Raw genomic sequence first — 24,341 nt, 5'->3', positions numbered from 1 at the left:
TCATTTTCCCTAAATGAAGGTGTTTGCACCTCGGAACAGAGGAGGATCGTCTTCCCCTCTCTTCCAGGTCAAGTTGTTGCACAGAGATTGTCTAATAGCTCATTATTGGCTCAGCTGCCTCCAGCACACTTTTCTGCTTTGACCACTGGAGGCTCCCAGCAGCTTATGCGTCACTTCATCTCTCAGTCGCTGATCATGGCGGAGCTACAGCCACAGCATGAAGTGGAGCCTCAACTTCTCAACGGGGACGACTTGAACGAGGAGAGAGAAGATGCAGATGCCCCGGAGTCAGTGAAGAAAAAGAGGAGAAAGAAGAAGAGGAATAAGACCGCCGCACCAGGTAAGAGGCATCACTTTACGGTCAGACAATCGTTGGGGAATTAGCGCAAAAAAATTGTTTCCTCTGGTGCCACTCGATGTGGAGCAAGAGCATCAAATATGCGGGGACAGGAGACTTTTCAACCTGTCAGAGGGTATTCAAGTCCAGCTGTCCCCAACTCTGAGAGGCTGCTGCTGCTGCTGCTGTTGGAGCTGAGGGCGCTCATCTGGAAACGGGGCAATCTCTGAAAAATGTAATTTAACATCAAAACTGATTTGAAGATATGGGTGGAATAACATTTTTATTTTACTCCAGATTAAATATGTTCTATCCTATAAATCCCCCCTAAGCTGCATGAAATTATGTAATAGAAGTACCCACAGTTTTAGTGCAATAAGATGACAACCGCTCTTATGTAAAAAACCCATGATGATAATTGCAGCCTTACTGCCTGAAAAAGTGGCAATAGAAAATCCCCAAAAAGCCTCAGTTGTTGAACCTGGCCTAAGTCAAGTGTGGTCCACACAGCACTGTCTTTGAAGGGCTAAATGTCATAATGCTGCAAGGTACATATGCCCTTGAGGATATTGACTCCCAAGGTATAGAAAGAATTTATGCACAGACCCTGCCAAGTTCACATCATAGTGGGTGCACTTTCTTGGAATGGCTCTGAACCACAAGTAATTTACTCACTCTGCCTGTGTGTGTGTGTGTGTGTGTGGTGTGTGTGTGTGTGTGTGTGTGTGTGTGTGTGTTGTCTTTCTCTTTCTCTGTGCCATGCATGTACGTGCACAACCACTATTGTACGCGTGCGTGCTCACCTGCACATGCATGCACAACAGTGTGTGACTTTGCAGCAGGGACAAATGAGGCTGAGGGGGGTGGAGAAGCTGGAGGTGTTGGTGATGTGACAAAACAGTTGGAGCTGCAAACACTGGAGGACAAAGAGAGGGAGGAGGATGGAGAAGAAGGTAACTCCTCACAATCATCACCATCACTGCCATCATCATCATCAGCTGCAGTGGTGATTGTGCTGAACTTGAAGTCCCTGAAAGTGCACAGTGAATATTCAGCTGGTCATATCTGCAATGAGATATCTGATTTTCAGTAGCACACTGGGAATCGTGCCCGAGCCCCCATCAATATTTCTAACTTTACAAACTGTATTGAAACTAATGATGCTTTCAACAGATGGAGATGAGGGAGAGAACTCAGCTGGAAAAAAGAAGAAGAAGAAGAAAAAGAAGAAAGGATGTAAGCCCTTTTTTCTCAGTGCAGCAAAATGCATCTGTACAGTCGGCAGCAGATCTCTCTTTGGCTGTTTAAAGTCACATTTTTCACAGTTTTCACTGTCGCAGATCTTGAATTGATAAGAGCTGTAAGAGCTTTTTTACAGCAACAGTAAACAGTCTTAATCAGCTGCATCAGAATTACTCCAAATCCCCGGGTAAATACAACAAGTGCACAAAGGCAGTTCAACGTGGTTAATTAGTGTCATTAGAGTTAGACGATGCAGGACTGACACAGGAGGTGTAGGACAAAATGCGACAGGACCTTACATGTCGAGCAGATAAATTAATGATGGTGAACATTAACACACACAGGCAGTGAAAGCTGAGTAATGCCAGTGTTACAGTGAACTGATCCTAAAAAATGTGCCACAGATATATAATTATAACCTACAACCCTTAATACAAGGACTTAAAATTTGCCTACAAATTTTTCTAGCGATGTAATTCAGTGGCTTTATTTTACTCTAGGGTGGCTCACTTAATTAGATCTGTAAGTCAGGAACTGTGCAATTATTCTTTAGTTAAGTCAAAATATCAATGTCGTGAACATGGGAGGGATAACTCATGTTTTCTTTTCTCTCTCCTGCTGCTCCTCTGCTTCGCCTTCTCTCTATCTGGGCCACAGTGAAGGGACAGACTGACCCTCCCTCAATCCCTATTTGTGAGCTGTATCCCAACGGAGACTTTCCAAAGGGAGAGGAATGCGAGTACCCCCCATCAAAAGACGGGTGTGTGACCTCCACATCGTCCCTCACACTCACGCAGTAGTTGTCCACTGTATGACGTTCCCAGTGTCTGTTTAGCTCTCTCTGCTTTTGATTCATGTATAAACATAATGAGGTGCAGCAGTTAGTGTGTGGTTCAATTTTCTGCTCAGGAGCAATTTTCTCATATTTATCATCAGTTAAAAAGTATCAACACTACTTTCACCTGTGTAGAGTTTCTGCAGAGTGTGTCATTTCCTGGTTATAGATATTCGTATAATGAGAAAATAATGAGTTGCTTCCTCTCTGCGGCATGCCTGTCTACCTCCCGCCAGGCGCAGCGCAGCGTGGCGAACCACCAGCGAGGAAAAGCGGGCGCTGGACAGGGCCAACGAGGAGATGTGGAGCGATTTCAGGCAAGCGGCCGAGGCACACCGACAAGTCCGCTCCTTCGTCAGGAGCTGGATCAAACCGGGGATGGCCATGATTGACATCTGGTGAGACATGCACTGAAATTTTTTCCTTCAGTCCCTTTAATCTTAGCTCTTTGTATTGATCCTGGGCTGATGATATGATTTCAGCACCTCTTTGTCCTATCCCAAGAGGAACTATTTTAAAATAATCGAGGAAAGCAGGAGCAGTGCTCTGTGGTTTTAAACTCTTCTCTGTGCTTTATCTGTCCTGACAACAGTCTCATTGTTCCTGTCATCCATTGTCCCTTTGTGCTGCTCTCTGTTTTCTGGCAGCGAGAAGCTAGAGGACTGCTCCAGGAGACTCATCAAAGAAAATGGGCTAAAGGCTGGCCTGGCATTCCCCACCGGCTGCTCCATCAACCACTGTGCTGCCCACTACACCCCGAATGCAGGAGACCCCACTGTGCTGCGCTACGACGATGTCTGCAAAATTGACTTTGGAACGCACATCAATGGTGAGATCTCACTAATAACTTTTTAAGTGCTTTTGCAGTTACGCTGCACCATTTCACACTTGGCATTTACAGTTACATGGTAAAATGATGATTGCATTATAATTCTGACTGCCTGGAATAAACTGTTCTCATAAGTTAATTAACTTCTACTTTTCCTATATTAATACGTGCTGAACATTTCTGCAAAATGATTCCTCTCAGCTGTTGGTAATAATCAGACTGTTTGGTCTTTCAGGTCGAATAATAGACTGTGCCTTCACCGTCACTTTCAATCCAAAGTATGACCGGCTGCTGGAGGCTGTGAGAGATGCAACAAACACTGGCATCAGGGTAACACTGCTCTTTCTCTCTCTCATGCATGATGCTTGAGAATCATCATACAGTAATATTGATATCTAGGTTGCACTGTATAATAAGTAAACGGCTAAAATAATATCACAATGACTAAAATGATTTTTTTTAGAATTTAGTTCTATCTGGTTGATAAAACTCAGTGGCTAAATGTGACAAAAAATGGTGTGGAGGGGTCATCATAGAGTAATGGTGGATCCCCACTAACATGACGCACAACTTTACATAAGGAGACACACAATTAGTAACTAATATATGTATATAATAAGGGAATAATGATAAAGAAACTTTGTTGTTCTTGCTCAGGGACATTGAAGTGTCACAGCAGCAAAAGTACAAACAAGAACAGATGCAGAGTACGAGTGAAAGATACAGAAAAAACAAAGGCAGCAAAGACTAAATAGCACATTATTACTTACTGGTTTTATGCCACTTAAAACCTGGTTCAGAGCTTAGGATTGATTCATAAAAGTAGTCAGTATACATGTTTACACACATTATATACTAGCTCATTAACACAGCATCTACCTGTCAAATAACCTCAAATGATATATTATTCATTTGAAGTTATTCAGGAATTGCTATTCATTTATTAGCAGGTAGTTCCTGATTTGTTCCCTCCCTCCTTATAAATAAGACCCATCGCAAAAGGGGGCGACCAATATTTCTCACTATGTAGACTGTCTATTTGTGAGGAATGTATTGTTATTTACTGATGTGAGTGTAAACACCTCTCCGTGATCCAGTTTGCAGGAATCGATGTGCGCCTGTGTGACGTTGGTGAGACCATTCAGGAAGTCATGGAGTCTTATGAAGTGGAGATAGATGGGAAAACATATCAAGGTAATATGAAGCCATTTATCACCTCTCTGTGTGCAGGTTCAGCACGGGCCCCTGTTTATTAAACCTCTGTGTGGTGTTCTCTTTACAGTGAAGCCAATCAGGAACCTAAATGGCCACTCTATTGGACCGTACAGGATACACTCAGGGAAGACAGTCCCTATTGTTAAAGGTGGAGAGGCCACAAGGATGGAGGTCTGTATGCTAGTGAACACAGCTCAGTCTAGATAGTTATTTCATCTCTGGATGTGACTAGATTCTGGAGCAGGAAACAGGATTGCAGCCTCTTTTTTTCCTGAAGTGCCTGAAATTAAACCTGTCTTAGCTGCTTGACCTTGCATATAAATAAACCCTTTTTAATTCTTAAGTGTAATTGGAAGAACATGTGGCTGGTTAGGGTTACGATGGGGTGTGGAGAAGTGTTCCAATTCACTGCCCTAACAGCTTCTTAGTCACCCTCGTCAGCACTTTAATTACACCTTTAATGGAATTACCAGCCGCATCGAGTAGCAACACGTGTTAAAACTCCAGCCCCTCGTTTTACTGCAAGTGCACTGAAATGTGTGGGCACCCAGAGTTCATTAACAGGCTGGTGCGTCACCAAGGAGAAACATGGCTTTGCACTATCTTGCATTTCCCCGGGACTACACCGAGATCCATGGCCGCCTCACACCCGCACAGCTGCAGTGTACATGACTGTATTTGGACAGAACTGAGCATTTTAATTGGCAAGTTGCTGCGTCAAGCTTTTTACCTGCTGCTGCTGATGTGGCAGCTTTGCGTGTTGTATTTTTAGCTGAAGTGTGTCGGTGTAACAGGGACATTAGCCTCTTTGTGTGATCAGAGAGCGCACGACTGGAGTGGCAGCTGGGCGTGCCACGAGGGCCGCTAGCACTTTGACTGATTATCGGTGCAGGGAGAGAGGGTGTCGCAGTGTTATCAGCTAATACCATAGGGACTTGAACAACAACTGTACGCTGATAGAGACACAAAACGCAGATGAAACCCAGCCAATCAACTCACAGGAGGCGCTGCTCCAGAAAGGACACTAATGTCCTTAATAGACTACACATGAATATGTCAGCCACTGTCAACTGAGGGGGGGGGTTTGTTAAATTTACTCTCTCTGCCCCCTGGTGTGTTTTTGTCCTTTTCTGTAACATCATACCCATTCAGCCCCACATAAAAGCATATACTGTAGATATAAATAGATTTTTACAAACTATAAAAGACTTTTAGAGCATTTCTACATTTTATATCAGCAACAAAATCAAGTGCAACGTTTCTGTCTTTTTTTACTGCCTCTCAGGAAGGTGAAGCTTATGCCATTGAGACATTCGGCAGCACAGGAAGAGGCGCAGTCCACGATGACATGGAGTGCTCACATTACATGAAAAACTTCAATGTCGGACATGTGCCAATAAGGTTGCTGTTTTCACCTCATCTGTGTTGAAATTCAAAATATTGAGTCTGAAAGTGATTTAGAGGATGATTTACTCCTTATATTCAGTCTTACAATCCATTATTTCTGTGAGTCTATGAACACATCTGCATGTAATTTTACATCTATAGATTCAACCTCTAGTTTGTCATGTTCGTCTCACTGTTGACTCTGTGTTGTTGTTGTGCTGCAGACTTCCAAGGGCTAAACATCTGCTGAATGTGATCAATGAGAACTTTGGCACCTTGGCATTCTGCCGCCGCTGGCTGGACCGCCTCGGGGAGAGCAAGTACCTGATGGCATTGAAGAATCTGTGCGACCTTGGCATCATAGACCCGTACCCACCTCTCTGCGACATCAAGGGCAGCTACACCGCCCAGTACGAGCACACCATCCTACTCAGGCCCACCTGCAAGGAGGTGGTGAGCCGGGGAGACGACTACTAAGCATGCGTCAAAACCCGAGGTGAACCAGGAGGAGCATGACAGCTCAGAGACAACAAACCTCTTCAGACTGATAGCAATTATGCAATATTTCTCTGACCTAAATTTCCACTGCTTGAGTACCTTTAGGTAATTATTAGCAAGAGCAAAAAGACTTGTCTTGGCAGTAGCTTACTAGTATTTAAATTTTTTTTTTTTCATAGGATTGAGCCAATAGACAAAGGGCATATCTTTAAGAAATGTAGTGTTGTCATTTTAGGTGTTATTTTGATGTGCTGCTTTTAGGAAATATGCAAACAAAATATATGCAAGAGGATCATGCAAAAAAGGTTTTGGTGAACACTTGTCCTAAAATGCTGTGCTTCATTAATTTATAGAAATATTTATATTTCTATGTTTCTTTGCTCTATTTTAATTTGAGGCAGTTTTTATAAGAAATAAATTGTTATAAATCTTGCATTGAATGCTGTGCCTACATTTATACAGCTCTAACAGTTTAGCATACAAAGTTACATTACCTGTGCACTCAGTCTCCAGTTTATTAGGTACACCTAGTTATAACTAATGCCATCTAATACAGCAGCCCTTAACTCTATGGTCATTTTGAATGATGTAGTTTGTACTGCTGTTGAATTATAACATGTTAGAATGACGTGTTATTTTGTCCAGTTATTTTAAGTGAGGATTGGGTAAATAACAGACACCCCTCTCTATTTATAAGGCACCACAAACTACATCCTCCAAATTAATAAAATTTAATCAACCTCTATAAAACCATTTGAACAAAAACTGAACATTATAACCATCATGAATGTTGTAAGAGACAGCAATAATTTAGCTAAGTTCACCTACATATGTGTGTATGATTTAAAAATTTTAACCATATAAGAGTGTATTTCTCTCTCTTAACCAAAGGAGGGTGGTACTGAAACATGGGTCAAAAATCAGTTGGCCACCTCTACTAATAAAGATGTTACAGGAAGACACATCAGGCTATTCATAGCCTCATGCTTCAGCATAATGTGACCATGGAATGAAATAGGCTTTTCCCAGAAGCATTAAGAATGAGCACACTGACACATAGTTTATGTAGTTTAGATGGAAAAGAAAGAACATATAGGACACACAGAAATAGCATTACAAATATCACATTGACGGCAGAGTACATTCATGAACCCTAAATCACCACTTTGTCCTTTCTGAGGAAATTTCCTGCCCATTTTCTCTTATTTTGGTAAAGTCTTTGGGACAAGGACATGGGCGGTGATGTCATGACTGAGGAATGCATCATGTCTCCTCACACAGTTTGTCCTTCTTCTTAGAGACAGCAGACCAGGCCTATTCTTAACTGGGCCTGGCTCAAAAATGGCCTGTGGACTCTGTGGATCTGATACACTGTGATGTCAATGAGTACCCAGGCTTTTAATACATATTTATTTTGAGCAGCAGGAGTCACAGGTCAAAAAGAGAAACATATGTTAAGAGAGTGTGTGTTCTCTTTCTCACAAACACACACATACACATAGATGTACTGGCTCCCGCAGGGTTGAGTTCGGAGGAGCCCTCTCGAGTGAATCCTCCTCATATGGAAGTAGGTCTTTTGAGGACAGGAAAAAAGGCAAAAGTGAGGAAAATCCTCACAGAATCAAGTCTGACTCAAGCAACCTGACAATGATCCACTCTTGTAACTGAACCAGCTGTAAGAGCAAACTCAAACCCAAGTGCTTTAGCCAGCTGCATGCATTGCAGACCGGAGAGCAAGAGAGAGAGAGAGTGGAGCGGGGAGTGTGTTTTGCTCTTGTCAGACAGCGGGCGGGCGACTGTGCCAGAGCAAAGCAGAGCTGTTCAGATTAAGCCTCCTGATTCCTTTAATGTTTTTTTCATCCTCTCTCCTCATCCAGGAGTTACTTGTTCTGACCTGCACCGTCCCAGACTCACTGCCAAGGACATCAAGCATATACACACATCCACTCTCGCACACATACACACACTCCAATGTTGACTCATTCATGATTTATCGCCAATATGTGTGTGAGACGAAAAGGATAATTCAGTCTGGGCCCCCGCAAGATTTCAAAGTAAACAGCTCTCAATGAAATAGATACAGCAGGATGTGACTGTTCTGGCTCATCAATTCTTGACCGCAACTCTGGCCAGGAAATAAAGTATAATTGAGTATTTAACATGCACTCCTTATTGCTTTATAAATAATCTGGAGAGAGTGATGATCTGAGGCATATCATAACACAAGAATGAAATTCTACCATCAGCTTTGTCAGGATAAATGTCTATATGGCTTGTTTTGTTTTCTTTGATCCTTAAGTGACTGCAGTCTGGGCGAGGTATCTGCTCACAGCGTGTGCTTATTTCTACCACAGTAGCATTCTGTGTTTTTTGGGGGCTGCAGAATCCCAATAGTAGACATTGTTTTTTCGCTTTCACTTTAGTGTCCAAGCAATGTCTTATTCAGACAGTTCACCAGATCCTCTCCATCCTCTGTGTCCATCATAGCTCTTGTCGATGCCCTACCAGCGGCTGCAGTCTTTCCTGAGGATGTGGATAATTTTGCGCCCCAGGTTCGACCTCCATGGTTTAACGAGGCTCTTGGTGTTCACCATCAGTCTGCTGGTCTTCCAGTCTTCATGACCAGCCACTACATACTCAGATCCTGGAGAGAAGGCAGTGCAGAGCGACCAGTGAATTTTAAGTCTACTGAGAGTGTCACTAAAATACACAGAGCAGCAGAAAATCACTGTGGGAAGCACCTTATGTAAAAAGAGATAACATTATTATATAACTATAATCAACATGTTAAATACTGCGCCGCGATGGCTGGTGTGGATGAATGTTGCCAGAAGGGATTATTGGGAAGTGTTAGATGTCAAATAGCCTTATAACAGAGAGGTGGCTCTAATCTTTAAGCTGTAAATGTCTAATCTAAATGAGTGATGCCAGGGCATTGACATCCTCTCAAAGTCTCAGTGAAGAGTGACGAAGATCTTCAATTCAGCACAAAGCTGGCAGATGGTCTCAAGAGTCAACTAATTGCAAGCTTCTGCATCGTGAGCAATAAAGTTTCTCATTGGAAGTGGCTGCGGCTGACCTGGGTTGAGGATGGGACAGGTGCAGCCTTGGGTGGTCCAGGACTCTGGGTAAAGGGTGACACTTCCCCTTTGGATCTTCATCTGAGGGTTCTGGTACAGGATCTTCTTGACCTTGACCTCCACCTCTGCATGGGAGCCTTTATCGTGAGCTGACATCACCCTCACCACCAGCACTGCAGAGGAAACACATTGATAAATTCAGCAAATTAGCTCTTAGAAAAAGTCCAACTACAAATTACAATGTATCAGTACTAACTTTACACAAGATCCTTTTCTTAACACATCTCTAAGGTTAAAGGGGAACTCCACCAAAGTTACGAATCAAAATCACTTTAGTAGTCATGGGACACACGACTAAGCCTCTGAAAAAAGCTGTATAATTTCAATGCGTCAACAAAGATTGTGAAAAAGAAGACTGGTAGCAGGTAAAGATGGATATAAACAATACTGGTGTATCCAAAAATCATTTTTTTTTAATGTTGTATGAAGATAGAAAAGAGACCTCAAGGATACACATGATGTGTTTTGGTGAGTAACACTAAACATGAACTGAAATTTCTGCATTGCAGTTTTAAGTCTCCACCAACCAATCAAGTTGCAGAAAAATGATGATCTCAATCTCCACTTCTATTGCTGAGCTTGAATTATGAATTATGAATAATGACCAGTCTGACAGTGTTTTTACAGAATGTTACAATGTCACAATGAAGCTGCCCTTTGACCTTTTGGATATAAATTGTCATCACTTTATTATTTTCTCCTATTAGACTTTTGTGTGAAATTTTGTCATATTTAATGTATGCATTCTTCAGTTGTAGCCAAAAACAGTTTAGGTGGGTCTTAAGCTGCCACACACTTAATTATGTTGTTGAATGGCCTCACAATCCATGGCTGTCATGAGTGGCTGACACAATAGTGAATCAATTCTCTGTGTCAAATACTGCTTACCATAGTCATACTCTGCAGCACAGAAGAGTTTAGGGCTGCCAAGGGTCACTTCAACACACTCACATTTCTCTGGAAAAATGACACATAATCAGTGAGATTCATGTAAATCACTTCATCACGATGTATAGATTTCAAGATCAAACCAGCTGCATTTTTATCTATATGAGCTGATGAGTGTGCAGTGAATAAAGTGTGATGTGACCTGTGACTCACCAGAGTGGTGCAGTGCAGAGAAAAGCTCCTCTACCCTAAAGAGTGCCGTCTCACTATTATTGCTGCTGTGTCCCATGTGGCCAGTGGCTGTATAGAAGACCTCCACATCTGAGCTGTGACGCAGAGTTAAAACCAGTCAGATCCAGGGCTCCACTCCGTGTTAATAACCCAGAATGCACTCTGCCCCTACCCCATACATCACTTTATCCAGTTTTACATTCGTTAATACATATGGATAAGTCTTGGCTCTCACCCAGAAATGCAGTCACCGGTGTAGGGGTCACAGTCCCCTGTGCAGTCACACGGGCGGCAGCCGTATTCATGAAGCCCCCAGTATCCCATCACACAGCTGTCACATCGGAGGCCTCCGACACCAGGCTTACAAGTGCACTCCCCACTGCTAGGGTTGCAGAGAGGGCTACCACCTGAGAGGATGGAGCCTACAGGGTGGCAGGAACAGGCTGAAGAGCAGAGAGGCGACAGAACAAGAGGACCTCGTGTTAACATCATTATCTTCTTTCCTGGCGCAAGCACTCAGTACACATCATGTGCATGCATGTATGCAAAGGACAAACACGCTTGTAGGAACAAAAACAAACATATTTAGTGTGTACACAGTGAGCTCCCATGGCAGCATTAAAAATACATGCATTTTATCATCCACTTTTAACAAGCGACAAGCTGGCTGTATGTGCTCAACATGCTCTAAGCAGCTGCAGAAAAAACAAACAGTAAATCACTCCCCCTCTGCACTGTCAGACTCGCTGCCTGACGGTCCCTCGTTATGACTGATTGATTTTTGTTACAGACTTGCTTCATCTGTTTCCAAAAATGGCATATTTGTTCTTAAAAATGCTGCAGCATGCCTGGTAGGGGGAAAGGGCAAGAATGGGAAAAATGCGCTCGCATGGACCATGGGAAATTCCTCCATTGTTTGCAATTACAGGCGCATTCCAAAACAGCAAGGTCTGCGTCATTCCTGCTAAGGAGCAACTCACTATCTTATCCCAGGCAAGACAGTGACTTAGAGAGGAACTGGGGGGGGGGGGATACCCTTATCAAAGAGAATTCAGTCTGCTTTAATCTGGGGGGTCAAAAGACAAATCAAATCTCCATTACTGCCCTCAACATATCAAAGGCTGCCCCTCTTTATTGAAATTCTCAGCTGGCGTTCACCCAGGTTTCAAAAATAAAGAGGCTACACTCTGAGGAAAAAGAGAATGCCTTAAAAAAAAAAAAAGGGGACCTTACGTTTGCAAGAGTCAGGTGCAGTTTTTGGACGACTAGGGTCTCTGAAGAATCCCTTCTTACAGTTCTGACAGTGACGGCCCTCTGTGTTGTGGCGGCAGTCGTTGCACACGCCACCAGTCTGCCGTCCTGTCGCCAAGCCACAATCCACGACTGAAGTGACAGCTCTTGGCGTGACCGTTACACTTGCACTCTGTGTTTAGATGGACATATATGGTGAAACACTGAATGAGATATTGTCCTTGGAAAACCTAGTGATAACACAGACAACCCTTACACGGCTGACCCGCTCCATTATTCATCAAGCATCTGTGTCTCAAAGGTTACATGTGATTTCTGATGCTAAATTCATTTCCGAGATAAGTCTACATGCTGAGTGTCCTACTCTGCATTTGACTCTCTTGCCCCATCACTCACTCTGGCACTCATGCGGTGTCCCTATGATGCCATTGGCAGCCTGCCAGGGCTGATCATTGTAGAGAGGTGCACAGCGCTCACAGTGGTCACCGGCTGTGTTGTGTCTGCAAACACACTTGCCATGGACCTGTCGGGCAAACACAACAGACAGAAAATAAACCATTGTATGTGAATGCATCTTTCAATTCTTAGCAAGTATTGCAACATGATCCCACTCTGTGCGACTCTTATATTTGTGAGAGTTTTCATTGTTTTGTTCTTGAACTTTTGTAATTGTTTTAAGAGGTTTATCGTCCTGGGTGGGTTTGGCCTGACAAAGATCCAACTCAATCCATTTAAATACACTTGTGGTTTCTTGTCAGTGTGCAGGTGTTACTCTTTTCATCTATGCTGATTTCAAATAACATTGCACCTACATGTTACATGCATATAATGATGCAAAATATTCTTAAGTATTGCAACATACTAACATCTACATGCATAAGTGTTTACATGCTGTGTAACTTGTTTACACCCCTCAGGCCATGTTGGAATTAAACTAGTGCCTCTGTTCTCCATTTACAGTAAAGAGAATAACATGACAGAGACTATGGGTTGTTAAAGCATTAGGCTGAATACTATAATTAAGGTTTCCACATCCTTAAATCCCTGTAATGGTAGGTAAAGCTATGGCCTAATATCCAGTCTTCATTGCAGCCCTCAGTTTCAGCAGCACATACCAGAGCACAGCTGAGTAACAAGGGAGTGGTGGGAACAAAAACCCCAAACCCTCAACTCCCAATCTCACCACATCAACAAAAATTGAGACAAACAGAAACCGTCAGCGAGACAAAACATCGGAGTAAGTTTTCACAACAGAACAAACTATACAAGGGCGTTTTGTTGGTGGAGTATCATGCACCTGCAAGCTGTATGTTTACAGAAACCAGCTCAAATTAGCTCACCATGTTACTGGTCTTCTGCTGGCTGGGTTGGTAGCCCCTGGCTGGAACGCAGTGGTCAGCATGTCCATTGCAAAGGCAACTGCCTTTGACAATAAAATCATATATGGCGTAGTGGTCCGTGGGGAGGACAGCAGCGTCAGGATGTTTGGCCTGACAGGGACACAGCTGGCGCTGCAGCAGATGGACTCTCAGGTTGGTGATCATGAGCTGGTCTTGAGCAGCCGGTCCATAGGGATCCACTGAGTGCCAGGGAGACAAGGCTCGATAGATCACCTGGAAATTGAATGACAGGAGGCATATGAGAGTCTCTCAAAATGTGCATTGTTTGACCTGTAAAAACTTCATCTCAGTGACACTGACAGACCGTGACGAAAACATAAATTACGTCAGTTCCTCTTGTTTTGGGGTCCAGCAAATACAAAACAGGCATCAATCTGGTTTGACTTTCATGCTCCTAAAATAGCTGCTGTTCTAAGAAAATCAGAGTAAGCTCCAATGAAAACATGGACAAATGGTTCTTGTTCTACTTCATTAAGTTGAGTAGAATGTTGATCATTCGGATACATCCTCTCTGTGAATGTGCACAATATAAAAAATGTAGACATGGTCATTACAGCATCACAAATGACAACAGTCAGAGCTTCAAGAGCCCACATGTAATGTTAGCATGAAAACACGCCACTTTACAGTCTGCAATCTATACTTACAAATACATCCTGTATCGTCCATTTGTACTGTACACATAGGAGACTTAATGCTGTATAATTGTGAATGTATTTTGTATTATGACACCATGTGGTTAGTGAGTATGTGTCGACAGCAAGATGATTTACTGTAAATCATTGCATTTGCAGAGAGTTTAAACAGAGTATCTGATGTCTGTAGCGTTGCTTCATTACAGAAACCCTTTAGATTTTGGAGACGTCTTTGAGCCTTGAGCAACAGAGACACTAATTATAATGGGTGAGGGGTTTACACGAGGGAGCTGACAAACTGTAGTGAGACACATACTTGCTGCAAATACACTGCAATTATGAGATCAGTCGAAACCATATATTCACTCAGACGTTCAAACCAGAACCTCCCAATGTGGTCTGAGGCACTTTGGAGTAAAACAAATCTTAAGTGGGCAGTGAGAGTCTTGATCTGACACCCTCTCTGTGAATGAATGTTGTCTGCTCATGAATTAGGTATAGCAGGTTATCTGGCTCAGACCTCCCTGTGATGATACAGCAGGTCCAAAGGAAAAAAAATGCTTTGGTAGAACATCAGAGGTAAAAGTGAACATTGATATTCTACCCTGTGCATGTCCAAAGCAGTTTGGGGTTTAAAGGGCTCCCACAGCCCCACCAGAGGAGATCAGTTTACAAAGCTTGGTCAACTCTTCAGTGGTTTCTGTGATATCATGTCATAGAGCATCTCTGTGCCAGTAAATGGGCAAGAGCAGAGCAGATGGTGAGTGTTATTGCTGTGAAGTGCTGGGGAGGGGAGTGGGATGTCTGGCAGCATGTTTTGATGTGGTCACTCTCAGATCTTGGAAATAAAGTAACAGTCCAATATTGAAATCATCTCTCTGTCCTTTAAAGCTCTGTCTGAGCCACAGCATCCTGCGCTGGGTGACAATTACTGTCCACAAACTTTCTGTGGAATCATATTGTGAAAGCAATGATCACATACAATGAGGGCATGCACCCTCAGTTTCCCCTGAAGTTCTCCTGCTCCTAAGGATGTAAAAACAGAGTAATTTTCAGGCACCTCTATGTCCCTAAGCTATCAAAACCACTGAAACAGGCATGAAATGGATAGAAAAACCCTAATAGATAAATCCCACCTCATGGTATATTTCCTCTATCTTCATATATATATCATTTGTGCCACTTATCATCCCTCAGGTATCACATGTAATTTGTTCTAGACCAGCCACTCTTACTCACCTCTCCTCTGGTACAAGGAAAGGCTCCTGAATACTTGGAGGTGCACGTTGCCCCACTCTCCCCGTCTGACGTGCCCTCTGCCAGGCCAAACACCTCCTCACAGTCCCTGGCAAAGTATCTAAGGGTCTTCCACGTGTGCCCATGATCCTGGGAGCGCTCCAGCACCATGGCAGCGGGGCGGGGGGAGCGGAACACAAGGATGAGATGGGTGAAGAGGAACTCAGTCTCCAGGTCCAGCTGGAGCGTCTCCTTCTTCACCCCCTCCGCAGACTGCCACCAGGTGTCGGGGTAGCGGAAGGAGGAGTCGCTCATGGCGGAGGGAGGGTGCGCCTGGCTGGGGATGGCGGAGCTGCACTTGCTGCATTTTGCCGCCGAGCAGGATTCCCTTCTGCGGGGGGCGGCTGTCTGTTTGTAGAAGCAGTAGGGCTCCGAGGAGTTGGCGCCGCAGACCGACTGGGTGCTCAGCACTCTGCCCTGGGCCAGGTTACCCATGCGGGGGTTGCAGGCTCGGCCGAAGCAGGTGCTCTCCACACCTGGGTCTTTGCCTTGAGACGTTTCTGGGGAGAAAAATGAAAAAATAGAAAAAATAGTCTGTTTTAGTACAATCTGTGTTAAGAAGACAGAATAATAATTTCTCAGTGAGCAGAGCGCTGCCTTTCGGCTACTGCAAAGGTTGCCAGTTCGGTTCCCGCTTCCCCAACTCAACGTCTAGAAATGTTTGCCCTAATGATGCTGTGTGGCACGTGGATAAATGCTTTCCCCAAAATAGCACGCCCAATGCTTGTTTTATTTATTCACATCTTCGCAAAGTGCGTGCGTAAAAGTCTCATATATAAACTCACCGGCTACAAGAGGAGAGGATGCGCACACCGGGAAAATGATGAGTAAAGTCCACAGTCTCATTCTGAAGGAGTTGTATTTATCGACAAAAGCAGGAAGACGCGATCCAAGGATATCCACTTGTTGATGATCCAACATTCCTCTGCGATATAAAATTAAACTACCAACAAACTGTCACGACGCAGAAATTTACGATCAGACTGGAACGTTCAGCTTATTCCTGTCGGCCATGGTGAAGAAATGCCTCATCAGACTTAACCATCCACGAGCTGTGCAGTCATTATCCTGAGATTATTCCATCCCACACACTTGAGGGTTCAACTTTGCTGTGGAGAGTTCATTGACATTTGGGGATATGAGGAGGTTAGCACCGCCCTCGTCTGGTCGTTTCCCACACCCCTTCCCCTCTGATTCCCAAAATCAGGCCTTTTCCAAAACCATTTCAAACCTTTTGGCATTATTTCTAAAGGAAAGGTGTTTGGAAAATGTTGATTATCTCAGAAAAAAACTATTATAATGATTGAAGAATTATTATCCACATTTGTTGTTAACCTCAAACCAGTAAATGCACATTTCACTCTAGAGCACATAACATTTTTTCTCTGAATTCCTCATGAAGCAGCCATGATGGAAGAAATGAACTGTCATAAGATTTAGAGTAAAAAAGAATTGTTAGTCTAACACAATAACTGTGACATTTAGATTGCCTCCACAAACCACCCAAGCACACGAGCGTTGACCGACAAGTGTGTCATTGTGTTGCATTCCTGCCACATATCACCACTTATTTCTAACTGCCACTCATTAACCATGCTTTACCTGCCTCGTCAGACAGACAACAGCTCTGGACCTGAGGGGTCATACAACCCTTGACCCCAGTAATCATCCAGTCCATCCAGCCCTTTTTTTTTTTTTTTTTAACTTTAACAGTGACATCATCTCACTTAGTAAAAAGAGACATTTTAAGAAAAAAGATGGTATATAATACCAGAAGCAGATGCGCCTGTGGCCAACAAGATTTATCATGCTAGTTTAATACCATGTAAAAGCTTTTGAGAGTTGACAGCCAAAGACAGGACAGGCTGATGAGTGAAGATGAAAAGGGAACAGTGTCAGTGTGAATATACATCATACCTGTGAATACATGAGGTCAGGAGTAATCTGTTCTCACTGTGAATGTGGCCTGTCATATGAATCATCTTCTCATGTGTGTGCGTGTACATGTTAAGGGAGGAGAAGGAAAGTCATGAGCATTCTCAGTCTCTTTCCCTGAGGCATCCCGGCCCTGACGGATCAGGACATTCCTGGAATACTGTGACTCTCGTCACAGTGGCGGCCTCTTCTCTTTAAAAGGGGACCGGGTTCATGTCTGTGTGTTTTTAGATTTGCATGGGTTATTTTGGTTGTCTCCAGATGATCCGCTGGGGCAAGGGGTGATGTACCTTGAGCTGCTCCTCTTTGTACCTCGCTTGCATGTTTTTCGATCCTCAAATCCCAGGAGTCACCATGAAAAATGCTGCAGGAAGGATGTCTAATCTTGGCCAGTCTGTGGTGTATTCCCCTGGTAGGATGAAAGCAAGGCACGTTACAAACAAATTCCTTTACTAACTCCAGCTGTTTGTTGTTTTTCTCTGTTACACAACATGAATTCTACTGAGCTGCGTCATTAAAGGAACAATACGATGATTGGAGAACCACTTACTTGCTTTCTCAATGAACATATCTGAGTACATGTAGCTACTGCAGGATTTAGCTTAGTTTAGTGCACTGTTTGTCTTCGTGGAGCATCCACAATTTCGTTGTACTTAACTGTACAATGACAATAAAGCCTATTCTATTCTAAGCATAAAGAATGGAAATGGGGAAACAGATATTCTGACAAACATATATCTTATTTATTTAACCTGTACAAAAAGAAAAGTGAAAATAGTCAATTTGTTGTTTCATGGGGGTTAAATGCTGAACAACTGAGACTCCAGGGGGTCAACTGGCCGAAAAGTAGTCCTACACACAACCCCCCAGTAAAACCACAACTTGTCATTTTTGTTTCGGTGTCATATGGATTAAACAAACAAGATATATAAGGTATTCATTTGTAAGTTTTAGAAGTGCTGTTAGACGAATGTTTTTACTTTTTGACAGATCCAGGCTAGCCGTTTTGCTAGGCTAAGCTAACAAGCTGCTGTATGAAGCTTCATATTTACCATACAACATGAGAATGGTGTAAATCTTCTCATCTAATTCTCAGCAAGAAAGGAAATAAATGTGTTCCCTAAAATATCAAACTATTCCTTTGATAGAACAGTTTTGTTGTGTGATTTAATAAGCAGCTTGTAACTGCATACCACAGACAAAGACTCATGCATATATCTGGGAATACTGCGGATGTTTAATTATTCCTCTGCCTGCTACAATCTGGTGCTGGACCTCCACAGCCAGTGTTGCTGCTGTGGCTTTGTCACCTAATGGCCCAATAAGATGACAGACCCAGGGCCATTCCACCGCTTCTGGCCTGCTTTATTTCCAGACTGTAAAAGGATATGGTCCCCCCTCCCACTCCCCTCATGCTGCCATGTCACCTAGTACCTTCAGCTCACTGAACCGTCTCAACCCTTGCAAGTAATCTGTCTACTCTCCTGTAAAAGCCAGACAAAAAGCCAGACATGCTCCAGGCGAGGAGGGTAGGTGCCGTGCCCACAGGCTAGGCATTAAACAGAAGACTCCAAACACCCTCTGTCACTGGTTTCACTGCTTCCATTTTTATGACGTTTATCACTGCTATCTGTCTGCTTGTTCCTAGCCATAACATTGACTTCACCCATGTTTCATCAGATGGTTTAATCTGTAGTGACAAAAAAATGAAACAGGGTCTGTGTTATGTAAATATTAGTAGTAAAATGCAACTCCTCCCATGATGTAACTCATTTGGCATTAATGCTATTACTTCTTCAATTTATATAAAGACAGCAATAGACTCTCAATTTTAAGTAGCCCAGCAAATACCTCACCTACCCCTCGTCACACTTATTTCCCCAGGCAGCCTCCTCCACCCAGACAGTTCTGGAAGTTTATACTCCTTTTGACATGCCCTCTTACTGCACAGGAAAGACTCGACAGATGACTGAGCACAAGCCTGAATTAACAGCAAGAGCGGACACAGAAACAGGGGGAATGTGGGAGTTTTGCCTTCATAAAAGCCAGACATGCGGATGTGTTCCATTTTATTTCTTTTTTAGTGTTATGGTAGGGGAAGGGAAGGCCGCACAGATGGCTAAAGCGTACCTCTGTCATGTCATCTACCACATGGCGTGAATAAAAGCAGGAAAAGAAAACAGACAGTATATATATAATTCTATGTGGCTTTAAATTTCATTGTTAATTTTTTTTAAATGTCTAAATGTTGTAAATCAACCATAGTGAACAATAAAGTTCTGTTGTATTCCCAAAGATACTAATAAGCATATTAAATCATTAGAGTTAAGCACAAGCTCCACTTGTACACACCCTTTGTCATTTCCTGTCAGTACAAAAGGGTACAGTGAATTGATTTATTGTTGACTAACATCCAAAGACTACGCTATAAAGATTTCTACTCAGTGTATATTTTATAGTGCTGGCCTGGGGTACGGAAACAGGAAATAAAGATGATGTTGGCACAATGTCAGAGTGTTATAAATAAGTGAGTTTGTGATCTTCATTGTGTAGAAAATGCAGATGAAAGAGTTTTTTTCTTGCAGATTTGCATAGCAGAACACTCAGGGTGTTTCCTTTTCAAAGAGCCAAGGTCAAATGTGATGGCCCCACGAGGATGTGACAGACATGGTGACCTTGGAAAGCAGACCTCTGGTAGTTGTTAATCATTAGGATGCCTTTTTGGTTTTCACAAGCTGAAACATTGCTGAGAGAAAATTGCTCCATTAGTTTTATAAAATTGCACCGACTGTGCCACTTAGCTGTGGTATTTATTACTTTTTAAATGCAGTTCAATGAAGAAGGCAGTACAAAAAGCTGTAAAACATTTGAAAGTTGGTGCTAGGTTGAGGATAACTATAACATTTGTGTAGTGAAGCCGTCTATTAGCGTGCCTGATTGATGGTGACATGTCTTGAAGATCCAAACCTTTACCTTCAGTGGGTGAGGACGGGGTTGGAGGAGGGGGGTTAAGTAGCTCCCCCTGGATGCTCAGTTTAGACAGGATGATAATCTCAGTAAAGGATGGAGAAGATTTGGGTATTGGAGCCTGCCTGTGTTATGAGAGGAATGTCTGCTGCCTCACTAGTGTGACCCTGCTTTAGGCTCCACGTCTGTCCCCACGTTGTTGTGATGTACTGTATGTAACATGCTGCTTTGTCGTCAGACAGGCCAGGACAAGATGAAGATATCTTCATTTTGGATGAGTGGAAATGTACAGAGAGCAGCCTGACTGCAGGTCCTATTTATCATTGCAAGCCTTTAATAAACATGCCTGAAAGTAATTATTGTCGACACTTTGTTGTTTGACACTGTCATTGATTTCTGTCTCACAATGGGCTGTTCCCAGTGGTGGAAGAAGTATTTGGATCCTTTACTTTTTTTAAACAGGAAAATATACATTAAATATCAAAAATAAAAGTACTCCTAATTCACAGTCAACATTTTAATGCAGGTATGGATTGCTGTGTAGCTTATTTTAACTGTTTTATATCCTGCTGGGTAGTTAAATCTGTTAAAAAAAACAAAAAAAACCCAAACATTTTATTAAATGATCATAAGTTTTTGATGTAAAACTTTAATCTACAAAGTAACATATGGTGATGGACATGTGTTTATTCTCTCATATCCTTAAGACTATATGTTGCACTGGGTCCATGAGGAACATTTAGTTTCCCTGTATATATGTGAAGCTTGTTGTATGTGTGGACTTGACTATAAACCTGAACCTGAACAGGCCACTTAATTTCCCTCTTAAATGTAGTGGTGTAGAAGTAGCATAAACTAGAAATACAAGCACTGAATCGTATGTCTTATTTTAACTACAGTACTTGATTAATGTATTTAATTACTTTTCACCACAACCCTGTCCATTGCAGTTTTGTGCAAGGTAGCTGGGAGCTGTCTTGTCATAAGATGTAAGATAGTTGTCTCATTTTTCTGTTACTGATACTAATATCCTCAGACTGTACTTTCCCTTTCTGTGAACAGTGGGCTTAGTGAGCCTGGTTAGGGACTAATTTTGCCAATGGCATATCTTGTACTTGGTACTGGCATGTCAAAGTGTGTTCAACTTCAGTTTATTTCAGGTTTGGGAAATCAGAGAGTCCTGACCAAACTAACAGTGATCAAATTACTGGCAGACTATAGAGGCTGATCTGTCAGTGTCATGAAAACACAAGAAGATTGTGATACAACATCTGAAAAATCCTCATTATGGGTTAAGCCCTAATGTACTCAAATCCCAGACAAGGTCCTAGAGTTTGGCACATATTATATATTTAGTTTAAGTAAACTGCTTTGCCTTAACATCTGCATAGTCATATTACTGTGTGGAAAAGTTATAATTTCGTAAAATGGGATGATACTGCCAGCTAGTGGTGAAATTATATATATATATATATATATATTATTATTATTATTATTTTTTATTTTTTTAAAGAAGATGGTCTTATATTAAAAAGTGACTTTTAAGGAACAGTGCAGTAATTTATTGTACAGAAATGGCACCATTAATTAATATAAATGACTGGGTTCATGGACAAATTAAATAAGTACAAGTCATGAAGTTTCACTTACCCCCTCTTTTGTATTAGCTGGAGAATTTGACCAGTGCATCCAGTTCTGCCTGAGGTCTCAGCAGTTCATCTCATGCTCCTTACCAACATGCTGTGAAATAAACACACAACGCACATTACAAATACACACACACGACGCCGTGCATGTTGCAAAGTTGCATAAAAGTTTAGGTCATATTGACTTCTAGCCCAAAGCTGTGGCAGAGCAAGAGATACGCATCCACTTTATTTTAATCATCAACATCCACCACACCTGTTCGTGTTTGTGTACATGCGGAGGGACAGGTAGGTAACGTTTTGTTTTTACGTTTTGCAATAATTAGTTCTCTCATCTCTAGTCAAATATTTGTCATTTTGTTCAAATGACGTTGAGTAACAAGTGTGCAGTTAAGAAAAGTGTGTTAGAAATAAACTTTTTTCCGGTCTTTGCTTTCGTTGGGACGTGGGGAGGAGCTACGGGTAACTCAGCTAACAGGTAGCGTTAGCATTAGCAGTAGTTAACTCCGCTCTTCACGACACGACGCTCTTTTGTTTTTAACTAACTCTATTTTTCAGTGTTTTGCTTAAAACTCTGGCGACACACGGATAATTTATTTCATCAGTTAAAGTTTCAGTCGACGCTGTGCTGCCTTTACTTCCAATGAAAGCTAACCAGTGTAGTTAGCGAGCTAGCTAGTTAACGTTGGGTAATTTGTCTCTTGAATTTTCGTCACGTAAGGTGTTTGTTATGTTCAGGGGTTCACGTTATTAACACTGAGGCGATTAAAAATAATAGTGGCAATATAATTGGAGAGGGAAGCTTTAAAAACGATTCGGTGAAAAAAACGTGTAGCGTCCCTTCGATAGCTCAGTTGGTAGAGCGGAGGACTGTAGAGGCTAAACAGCTGAAATCCTTAGGTCGCTGGTTCGAATCCGGCTCGAAGGAGACATCATTTTTCTTTTTTCATAACAAAGGGTGCATCTTTCTTGTGTTTCATTTAATTCCCACCACTCGCACCGCCCGTTTCGTCTACTGCAGTTAGCATTAGCACTTTCCTAGCTTCTTTGCCTACTATCCCCGCAAGGAATTTCTGGTTAGCGCAAGTCTCACCGATATTTTTTAATCAATATCTGCCCGTCGCGACCGAAGGACTGACTGTGTTTGCAGTGTGTGACGATTTAATAATGACAGTTTCTTAAACGAAATGACTAAAAAGTAGTTTCTGCCTCCAAACACATGCAGCTATACACGGGATTATGGGCTTGTACCGATCTAGAGGGAGATGGATAATGTAAGTTTTGAAATATGCCCAGGCATGTAACTATACTATTTTAGATCATTCAGATGTACGACAACAGTGCTGCGCAATGGTGTTTGGAAACTAAAAACAAAGTAAGGATGCTTTCAAAAATAATGTTAAGAGTACTTTTTATTTATGTGCATACAGAGGGCAGTAAACGTTTACCTAAATAGAATCGATATTTGGTGAGATCACCATTTGTCATTAAAACAGCACCAGTTCTCCTCAGTTTTTCATGGTACTTCTCACAGTTCCCCTGTGGATTTAGCCTATCTTCATGTCCCAGACTCCATGATGTTGAGGTCAGGGCTCTGTGGGGGGCATAACATCCGTTGCAGGACTCGTGGTTCTTGTTATCCTTGAAGATATTACTCTGGCTGTATGTTTGGGATTGTTGTTATTTTACTGAAGAATTAATTTGGGACCGACCAGACACCTCCCTGATGGTACAGCATAATGGATGTACACTAGGGTCAATAAACGTTTCCTGGTTAACACATGGGTCTAAGCTGTAGCTGTAGTTAAGCTAAATTAAGTTGCTTTTTTGCCTCATATTCCCTTTAACAGAAATTCTTCTCTGTTTGATCATGACCTATTGTTCTTTAATTTGTTTGTGGTTTCTGTGGAGACACATTTTTGCTGTTCATTCAGTGATAAATGTTTGTAAAGTCCACATGTCACTGGAAAAAAATAAATTTAGCAGTTGAGGTTATGTTTGGAAAAGGCTGAGATTGCAGCGACACAAAGTGGCTTTCAGGTGGGCTAAGCACGTGACAGAGTCTTTATCATAACATTGAACTATGTGTGACAGCAAACAATAGACTTCTGCCCCCTGTGCTATTATCTCTCATGAGTTGTTTGTGTAACCTTTGAATTTGTTTGACTGAAGCTGCCTTTACAGGTCTGTGACATCCCAAAACTCTGGTTTTTCCCCGCTGCACCTCAAGATGGCAGAGTGGACTCTCAGCCCAGACAGGTAGGTGCTGTTTAACTGGACTGGGAGGTTTCTATTTTTGCATTGCTGTATTTGTACTTTTACCTAAATAAGGGATGTGAATACTTCTTCTGTCACTGCATATCATGAGAAAAATTAACCACAAACACACCTTAAATGGACAGAAATATTAATAGTGAACAGAAGCAGGACTTACATCATTGTGCAAATGTTCAAAGAATGCACCTGTAAATGTTTTTATTGTTATCTAAGCTTGAAATGTATAGATGACAATCATTTAAGATTTCATATAATTACACCAGAAAAACAACTTTAAATCGTAGTAATGTTTGTGCTGCATTATTAAAAAAGATTTGATATGAAAAGGTGAGG

General features: G+C 42.2%; 2 protein-coding genes and 1 non-coding gene across 3 annotated transcripts; 2 read left to right on the top strand and 1 right to left on the bottom strand.

The window, feature by feature from the left end:
• Nucleotides 1–49: 49 nt before the first annotated feature.
• LOC108888505 (methionine aminopeptidase 2) lies at nt 50–6,775 on the top strand. The gene is made up of 11 exons (XM_018684507.2): nt 50–340; nt 1,162–1,290; nt 1,511–1,573; nt 2,237–2,339; nt 2,651–2,812; nt 3,062–3,243; nt 3,479–3,573; nt 4,341–4,437; nt 4,526–4,629; nt 5,744–5,859; nt 6,069–6,775. Exons 1-11 carry the CDS (start codon nt 166–168, stop codon nt 6,319–6,321), a joined length of 1,479 nt encoding a protein of 492 aa, XP_018540023.1. The 5' UTR covers nt 50–165; the 3' UTR covers nt 6,322–6,775.
• A 622-nt stretch (nt 6,776–7,397) lies between these two features.
• On the bottom strand, nt 7,398–16,433 carry LOC108888503 (netrin-4-like). The gene is given in 11 exon segments (XM_018684502.2): nt 7,398–8,986; nt 9,422–9,595; nt 10,371–10,439; nt 10,584–10,696; nt 10,837–11,044; nt 11,835–11,970; nt 11,972–12,024; nt 12,249–12,375; nt 13,193–13,465; nt 15,127–15,683; nt 15,969–16,433. Coding segments are annotated over 11 exon segments (1,989 nt in total). The 5' UTR covers nt 16,105–16,433; the 3' UTR covers nt 7,398–8,843.
• A 6,137-nt stretch (nt 16,434–22,570) lies between these two features.
• Nucleotides 22,571–22,659, top strand: trnay-gua (transfer RNA tyrosine (anticodon GUA)). Its single transcript is given in 2 exon segments — nt 22,571–22,607; nt 22,624–22,659. It is a non-coding gene; the product is annotated as a tRNA-Tyr (tRNA).
• Nucleotides 22,660–24,341: the final 1,682 nt, after the last annotated feature.

This window comes from Lates calcarifer, linkage group LG10, assembly GCF_001640805.2.
Source record: "Lates calcarifer isolate ASB-BC8 linkage group LG10, TLL_Latcal_v3, whole genome shotgun sequence".
In the NCBI taxonomy this organism is placed as follows: Eukaryota; Metazoa; Chordata; class Actinopteri; family Centropomidae; genus Lates; species Lates calcarifer.
The sequence above is the reverse complement of the archived record's forward strand: the minus strand, read 5'-3'. Positions and strand labels throughout refer to the sequence as shown.

Coding starts and splice junctions, on each gene's coding strand:
- LOC108888505 (XM_018684507.2), top strand. CDS start 166: ATGCGTCACTTCATCTCTCAGTCGCTGATCATGGCGGAGCTACAGCCA. Junction 1,574..2,236: donor GAAGAAAAAGAAGAAAGGAT/GTAAGCCCTTTT, acceptor TCTGGGCCACAG/TGAAGGGACAGACTGACCCT. Junction 2,813..3,061: donor ATGGCCATGATTGACATCTG/GTGAGACATGCA, acceptor GTTTTCTGGCAG/CGAGAAGCTAGAGGACTGCT.